This window comes from Oncorhynchus clarkii, chromosome 2 (assembly GCF_045791955.1).
Source record: "Oncorhynchus clarkii lewisi isolate Uvic-CL-2024 chromosome 2, UVic_Ocla_1.0, whole genome shotgun sequence".
Taxonomy (NCBI): Eukaryota; Metazoa; Chordata; class Actinopteri; order Salmoniformes; family Salmonidae; genus Oncorhynchus; species Oncorhynchus clarkii.
In genome coordinates, this window is record NC_092148.1 from 38,607,364 (window position 1) to 38,616,144 (window position 8,781).

The 8,781-nt window shown below is 37.3% G+C and overlaps 1 protein-coding gene across 1 annotated transcript in view; it reads left to right on the forward strand.

The window, feature by feature from the left end:
* LOC139377383 (forkhead box protein P2-like) overlaps positions 1 to 8,146 on the forward strand; it is a 32,590-nt gene extending 24,444 nt beyond the window's left edge. The window contains exons 7-12 of the mRNA XM_071120413.1: positions 5,408 to 5,594; positions 5,840 to 5,916; positions 6,038 to 6,139; positions 6,345 to 6,466; positions 6,830 to 6,899; positions 7,976 to 8,146. Of these exons, the coding sequence (XP_070976514.1) occupies positions 5,408 to 5,594; positions 5,840 to 5,916; positions 6,038 to 6,139; positions 6,345 to 6,466; positions 6,830 to 6,899; positions 7,976 to 8,146 (729 nt within the window). The remainder of the gene's footprint in view (positions 1 to 5,407; positions 5,595 to 5,839; positions 5,917 to 6,037; positions 6,140 to 6,344; positions 6,467 to 6,829; positions 6,900 to 7,975) is intronic.
* Positions 8,147 to 8,781: the final 635 nt, after the last annotated feature.

Consider the following 8,781-nt stretch of genomic DNA (forward strand, 5'->3'; position numbering starts at 1 on the left):
TGCAATAGTTAGCTTTGTTCGAGCTAAAAAAGAACCGTCAGACCTAGAGTTCCGAAACTTTAGAAACCTGTTCTAGACCTCCGGTCGATGGTGCGTGGTGAGTTACGTGGCTCTAGATGGTTCTCGGACCGAGAAACAGCCTCGTACATTTGCAATACCTTCAATTCATTTTGACCATCACGAAAATGACGACGTTTAGAAAAGTCTCAGAGACGCAAGGCTAGGTGCATTGAAACCGGCTCGGCCCATAGAGACGGACCCCGACGTTTCTGTCCGATAGCTCGTTCAAGGACCCCGTAGCAAGTCATGGAAAATAGTGGATTTTCAGCACCAATTAGGGTTTTTCTCGGACACCAAATGACCTATCGAGCCGAAACTTGGGATTCGGGGTCGCCTCAGCTAGGCCAACACATAACTTAAGAAATGGACCCGCAGCTAGAACGTAACTACGTGTTTTATGTTTTTTTTATGGTTTGAACCCAAGGCGTTGTGAATTTTGGGCCAGCTCTGAAGTATGTAATAGTTGGCTACTAAACGAGTTGGAAAAAGTGGGTTTGGTGTCAGTTTGTATCAGTTTGGTGTCAGAATGATATCTAATTGACTGATGGACTCTTGTCCACTTGACTCTTGTACATTTGCAATATGTTTAAACAGTGAGGTACCATCACCAAAAGCGACATTCTGAAATCAACCCTAACGAGCGATTGAGATGAACCAGAATCACTGCAAAGCCATCCCGAGTTCATCGGGCCAGTCAATTTCACATTCCTGCAGGATTTTTATAGCATGACCAATTCGTGATGGTACCTGCCCATTGAAACATATTGCAAATGCACAGTGACTTTGAAAAAGTAAGGAAACATAAACAAAAAAAATCCAATTTTTTTTTTTTTGGGTGACCAGTTGCACGTGCATTTGCAATATGATTCTATAGTGAAAAAACATCACCAAAAGCGACATTCTGAAATCAACCCAAACGAGCCATTGAGATGACCCAGAATCACTGCAAAGCCATCCCGAGTTCATCGGGGTAGTCAATTTCACATTCCTGCAGGATTTTTATAGCATGACCAATTCGTGATGGTACCTGCCCATTAAAACATATTGCAAATGCACAGTGACTTTGAAAAAGTTAGGAAACAAACAAAAAAAATCCAAATTATTTTTTTTTGGGTGACCAGTTGCACGTGCATTTGCAATATGATTCTATAGTGAAAAAACATCACCAAAAGCGACATTCTGAAATCAACCCAAACGAGCGATTGAGATGACCCAGAATCACTGCAAAGCCATCCCGAGTTCATCGGGCCAGTCAATTTCACATTCCTGCAGGATTTTTATAGCATGACAAATTCGTGATGGTACCTGCCCATTAAAACATATTGCAAATGCACAGTGACTTTGAAAAAGTAAGGAAACATAGAATATATATTTTTTTTTTGGGGTTACCAGTTGCACATTTCAGATCACCAGTTGCACATTTCAGATCACCAGTTGCACGGAGGAAAATCGTTACTTTTGACTTTGACTTTTGACTTCCTATGACATCATATTGCAAATGGACAAAACATATGCCTTATGCACAAGTAAAACAAAAAAAAATTATGATAATACAAGTTGACAAAGGTATAGTTTGAGCAAAGTATAGTTTGAATTTTGAGCATGACAAATTCGTGATGGTAAAACATATTGCAAATGCACAGTGACTTTGAAAAAGTAAGGAAACATAAACAAATGGACATAATGAAATCATCATTTTTTTTTTCCCGGTTACCAGTTGCACGCGCATTTGCAATATGATTCTATAGTGAAAAAACATCACCAAATGGACATGATGAAATCAACACAACGAGTGATGGAAATGAACAACTATCACTGCCCGGCCGTCCCGAGTTCATCAGTTCAGTCAATTTTGGCCCCCAAAAAAATTGACTTTTGACTTTGACTTTTGACTTCCTATGAAATCATATTGCAAATGGACAAATCATATTCCTTATGCACAAGTAAAAAAAATAAAATTATGATAATAACATTTTACAAAAGTATATTCATACACTTCTTACACATGATTAATTGTCTTAAAATCGAAACAATTTCGAAAAACGGTCCAGAAAGCACTTTTTTTAGTTTTTAAAGTTTAAAAAAAAAAAAAAAAATTTCGACTTTTGACATCCTATTAAATCATATTGCAAATGGACAAAACATATGCCTTATGCACAAGTTAAAAAAAAAAAAAAAAATTATGATAATAAAATACGAATAAAGTATGTTGATACAGTTCTTATACGTGTGTAATTGACACAAAATTCGAAAGAATTTTGAAAAACGGTCCAGAAAGCACTTTTTTAAGGATGTGTGAAGTTTTTTACCAAATTTTGACATTTTTGACTTTTGACTTTTGACTTCCTATGAAATCATATTCCAAATGGAGAAAACATATGCCTTATGCACTAGTAAAAACAAAACAAAAAATGATAATAAAGTATGACTAAAGTATGTTGATAAAGTTCTTATACATGTGTAATTGACATAAAAATTGAAAGAATTTTGAAAAACGGTCCAGAAAGCACTTTTTTAAGGATGTGTGAAGTTTTTTACCAAATTTTGACATTTTTGACTTTTGACTTCCTATGAAATCATATTGCAAATGGACAAAACATATGCCTTATGCGCATGTAATTAAAAAAAAAAAAAATTGATATCAAAATTGGACAAAAGTATAATCATACAGTTCTTACACATGTGTAATTGACAAAAAAAAGCTAAAGAATTTCGAAAAAAGGCCCAGAAAGCACTTTTTTAAGGGGTGAAAAGTTTTTGAAAAAAATATCCTTTTTTCAAAATTTTTCTTTTGGATGTTGACTTGGGTTGCATTTCCAATATGAAAAACCCAGGTGGAGCGCACTCGCCCCCTGTTGGATTTTTGAGGTGTTACAATTGGCAATTGCCATATGGCATTTGCCATATACTTTGCACGAATCAACGCCGCTTTGGGTGGTATTGGACATCGTGTACATGGTTTGTCCAATGCCAATATCTTGCCATTCATTTTTGTACAATTCAGGGGGGTATTCCCTTACTATCCTAAGCTGTCAACTATATGCATATTCTAGCATCTGGTCCTGAGAAATAGGCCGTTTACTTTGGGAAACTTATTTTTCCAAAATTGAAAATAGTGCCCCCTAGCTTCAAGAGGTTTTAATATAACTGCACTGTCCACTTTATAGTAGCTAGTACTGTGAAAAAAAATGCCATGCTATTGTTTAAGGAGAGTTCCTAACAACAAAACACTTTTTCACCGCGATAGGTTTGATAAATTTACAGCTGAAGGTGAAATGTGTACTTACATTCTGAAATCTTGCTCTGATTTATCGTCCAAAGGGTCCCAGAGATAACATGAAGTGTCGTTTTAGATTTTTTTAAAATCATTTTTCATATCCTAAAAAGGTTCATATATCATGCACGATTGATTTTGTATTTCCACTCGTTCAATTTGTAAAGAAAGGAATCTGTGAAAATCTAAACCTAAACTTTGTTTCAACCAGTCAAATCACATTCGTATTTATTCCTCAGAGATCCTAGAACGTAACCAGACTTCACTATATAAGTACGGGTGTAGTATATCCTATAGGATACCAAATTTGGTCAGAGAGCAACGTGGCACACCGATGACGCGGGCGGTCTTCACTTAACCGGGGTCCCTTTAGCGGGATCATTTTCATCAACACCCGCTGAATTGCAGTGCGCCAAATTCAAATTAAATTACTAAAAATATATAATTTTCATGAAATCACAAGTGCAGTATTGCAAAACCCAGTTTAGCTTGCTGTTAATTCACCTGGCGTGTCAGATTTCAATGAGCTTTTCGGCGAAAGCATAACAAGCATTTATGTAAGAACATCTCTCTCAGTAGACAAAATATTACAAACACTAGCAGCCAAGTGGATTGGTCAAGAAAGTCAGAAAAGCAATATATTAAATCACTTATCTTTTATGATCTTCTGATGTTTGCACTCACGAGACTCCCAGTTACACAATAAATGTTCCTTTTGTTCCATAAAGATTATTTTTATATCCAAAATACCTCCATTTGTTTGGCGCGTTATGTTCAGAAATCCACAAGCTCGAGCAGTCATGACATCGCAGACGAAAATTCCAAATAGTATCCGTAATGTCCGTTGTTTTTAAAATATATAATCGATAATATATCAACCGGGACTGTCGCTTTTTCAATAGGAGAGGGAGAGACAATGGCTGCCCCACTCTGTTGCGCAAGCAAAACTCTGCGAACACCCAGCTATCCACTGACGCGATGTTATAAATAAATAAAAATAAAGAAGAAAAATAACAAATAATTAAGGAGCAACAATATACAGGGGTAACGGAATAGGGAGGAGGTTAAATTATTATGTGGTCTGAACGTAGTGAAAGTGGATATTTTATTAGGGAAAATTTTAAACCTGCAGTCTTGCCACTTCAACAGTCAGTGTGTTACATATGTATTGAAGCATTTTGAAACGCTAATGTAGAGTGTACAAACTGAGATTTAAATCCTTTACAAACAGATTGACAAAATAAAGTCCCAGAATTCAAAGATGACCGCAGTATACCAATACACTAATGCTGAAATTATTTCACTAATCTTAACATAAACCACCAATCAAATTGACCCCAGAATTGGTATATAAACCCAATAATGAACTATTTTAACAATCGTTACCTGCTGCATTCAAAGAACCAACCTACAGCACTATACTAAACTTCCCTTGCATCCTCCTTGTGGTACTGAGAGATAAACATGGTAATAATTCCACTGATTGCACCTAAAGGAAGATAGTTCCTACATGATAGAGTGCTTGCTTTGTTATCCAATTGATCTTGCGTCCTTTTAGTCATCCTGTGAACCCCATTCATTGGTGCTGCTCACAGCTATATTTGATTTTTATTGTCTGAATGATATTTAGAGGGATGATATTTTCAACCTGAACATGACATAGAGTGCTTAAAATATCAGCGATGCAAAAATAAAGCTGAAATAAAGCTGACATTAAATTAACGTGATCACAGTAACATTTAGTTTTTGTGAATTCTGTTTACATCAGACATTGATCAGACATTTTGAAGACAGCAGGCTAAGTCACAAGCTTGGATAATAGAGAAGCTAATTATTAACTAATCAAGCTAACATGACGCTGTAATGACAATACTTATGATACAATTTCACCCTTTAATTACTGACGATTGACTTCCTTCTCCAAAGGATATTAGTGGAAACACCAATGAAGAAGCTAATCCAATGGCATTGGTCACACCCATTTAAAGAGCTCCCTCTCCCTCTGGTCTTTTTCTTTCCTCTCCTCTCCTTTTCCACCCTGGTCTGTGTTTCTACTTCTTCTTCTGTGTGCAGCTGAGTTCTGGGTCCGGTGTCACCATGTCCAAGAGCCTGCCACCACTGTCCCCTCAGATGCCCCCAACGGCCCCTGTCACCTCCCCATCCTCACCCCGGGGGCCTGCAGGACTCTGCCCCACAAGTGTGGGGGCAATGCAAAGACACCACTCAGACAAGCACCCCTCTATATGCTCTCTGTCTTCAGGTAACAACCCGCACAGATGTCAACACAATCCATACTGAATAGATGTACATAGCTTTGTCCCTGCTTCACTGTTGCTCCAGTCTTGTACTATGAAAAACTCAATATTGGCCTTTGCATGTCCTTTTCAATATCATCTTTGACACTTATTTAATACTCAGGATTTTTGCTGAATATTAACCAACCTGGTTGAAATATCTGTGTGAATGAAATTAACCAATTGTACAATGTATTTTTTTTTTAAATAGAATTGAACCAAAATCATGAGATGTACAGAAATGCAGATATCAGGCCACCTTTTACCTATGCTACTCTGATAAGACAGGTAAGAAGACATGGATTTAACTTATAGTTTCCCCTGTAATCCCTGCGTAAAAAGGGGTATATCAGCATTCACCCCATTTGATGGATTACAACCTACATGTTTTTTGTGGTTATTGTTTTAGGCTATAATGGATGCATCGGACATGCAGTTAACACTTAATGAGATATACAGCTGGTTTACACAGACCTTTGCCTACTTCAGACGCAATGCTGCAACGTGGAAGGTACTGTATTGACTTAATCTTTGTTATAATGTTGATTGTGACTTACAAGTTGAAAATAACAAAGTGTACAGCATCCATATTAGGAAGTCATCAGTTTTCAGTTTTGTCAGACTTCCTAATAGGGTAGCCATAACTGTAATAACGCCTCCCTTGAGTTCTGTACGTGAAGCCTTTTCTGACCCTATTGCCTGTCAAACACACACAGAATGCAGTCCGCCACAACCTGAGCCTGCACAAGTGTTTTGTGCGTGTGGAGAACGTGAAGGGGGCCGTGTGGACAGTGGACGAGATGGAGTACCAGAGAAGGAGGTCTCAGAAGATCACAAGGTATTGTATATTGGGTTGATACCTTTATAAAATTATATAGAGCATACAGTTATTTATTTATTTCACCTTTATTTACCCAAGTATGTCAGTTAAGAACACATTCTTATTTACATGAAGAGTGTTATATCTCCAAATAGGTCTTTTATACAGTATTTTGTACACATACTGTATGTATTTCTGTTAAGGATGTCTATTCTAGAAATCTGGCTTTTCAGATTTTTTTTACTTTGTTTTGAAAAGGAAAGAGATCGTACCAGTCAGATTTAATTAGTGTTAGCTAAACCTTGCCTCTAACTACATCAGTTGCTTGGAATTGTATTGATTTATGAGAATACATTACTATAAGACCTTGTCATTTTGTAGAAGCCCAACGCTAGGGAAGAACCTTCTCTCCAGCCTTGCTTATTGGACTGCTCTTAATACCAGTTTACAAGTGAGTGTACCTTTATTATTAATCTTCAGAACTGTTACAAAAGGCATTTCACCATACTTGTGCATGTGACATTTAAAACTTTAAAAAGCAAAACTATACAAACTCCTACTCTGGCAAAAAAAAATAACAGGGAGACAAGGAGTCAAAGCTGAGACCAAGGTCTCGTTTTCAGATGAGCCCTGTATAACACAACGCAACGATACAGATCAAGATCTTATATACACCTCAAACTATACATCCATAGACACATTAATATAAACAACACAAAACCCCAAATAAAATCAATCATAAAAAAAACATTATTCTTCCATAAAATGGTATCGTACCCCCTATAAAAATACCAATCCAAACTCATCTCTCAGCATGTCCAGCCCATCCATCCTCTCAGCCAATCATGGCTAGAGTTAGGATTCCGTATTTTTCTGTGGCTAAACGAACTAGGCTTTTAATTTAACAATTGTATTCTTATTTACGGATGGAATACAAGTTTGTTATTAAGGCACATGAAAGTTAACATTGGGGCATTTCTGCCCCAAAACAGATATATATTTTTTATCCTGTGTGATGTGTGACATACGCCTAGCTACCTGTAAAGGGTCACATTTGACAGTTTTCCAGAATTTAGCTGGATTCGCCTTACAATCAGAAAGGGTAGTTACATAATAATCAGATTTTGCCTTTCTGATCAGTTTTACACATTAATCCTCAATTACCTAATAGATTGCCAATCTGGGTCCAAGCCTTTGTTCCTGGCCTTGATTTAGGCAACAATTATTTTATGAATGATTTCAGATAATTCAGGAATTAACCAGGCATGCAATCTATTTAACTCTGAGTTTTGAAGGGGGAATGATTATCTACAATTGTATTGAATACATTTGCAAGAAGCTTAAATTAGGTTCAGGGATAGATGAGATACAATCAAGGTCACTAAAATAAAGATAATGTAAAAAATATATATATATTTTTTTTAAAAAGCTTGTTCACTAAAGTTTTTAAAGTTCCTCTTAGTGTTGACATGAGGTTCATGAGTGATACATTGTGTCATCCATTCCCTCCCAATCACATCTACTCAGGCTCCACTGACTGAGAATGCTCTGGCTGTATTAAAGAACAGGAGCCCTGCAGGCCTGATAGGCAGCAGTTATTTGGGTCTGGTACACCGGACCAAGTCACTAAAACATCTGGACCTCCAGGACACCAATGGACAACGCAGCCCACACTCCACTTCACTGGCCCAGCTGTGAGTATGTCACAGTATATCACTGTTATGGTAAAGACATGACAGGTGTCATGTTGTCCCGGAAATCCCAGACCTGGGAGTTTTATTGGCTACTTGGACAGACAACTCCCCAAAGAAATCATGATTGTGGGTAGGGGTTTAATAAAATGTGGGCAGGAATTGGGCTTTTGAAAAATGATTGCACCAGAAACATGACAGAGGCGGACACAATACGGACGCAGAAAGCTAGGCTAATTATAGCCCCAGCCAGTCAGTGGTGATAAATTTGTAATACTAACGTTAGCTGTCCATAGCGCATGTGAAATACACTAATTGAAAATATCCTCCATGATTTCCATTTAGCTAGCTATCAACTTTGTATCCGGTGGGGATGTTTATGCCAGGGCATAAAGCTGTGGACAGATTTCCTGCACGTCTATTTAGGACTATAATAACCAGACTTTAGTATCTGATCAGACGTGTATGCTGGAACAATGCAATTGCCCCTTGTTTTTAAACAGTTTGGGTGGCATCTATATGAGCCAGAAACATTAATTACAGTGTCAAAATGAACTACAAAGTGTTAATAGGATAACTTTGGTCATAAAGTCAGTCTCGTTCAAATGTTGTTTTGTGAGTTCGTCGCGATTTACTGGAGGG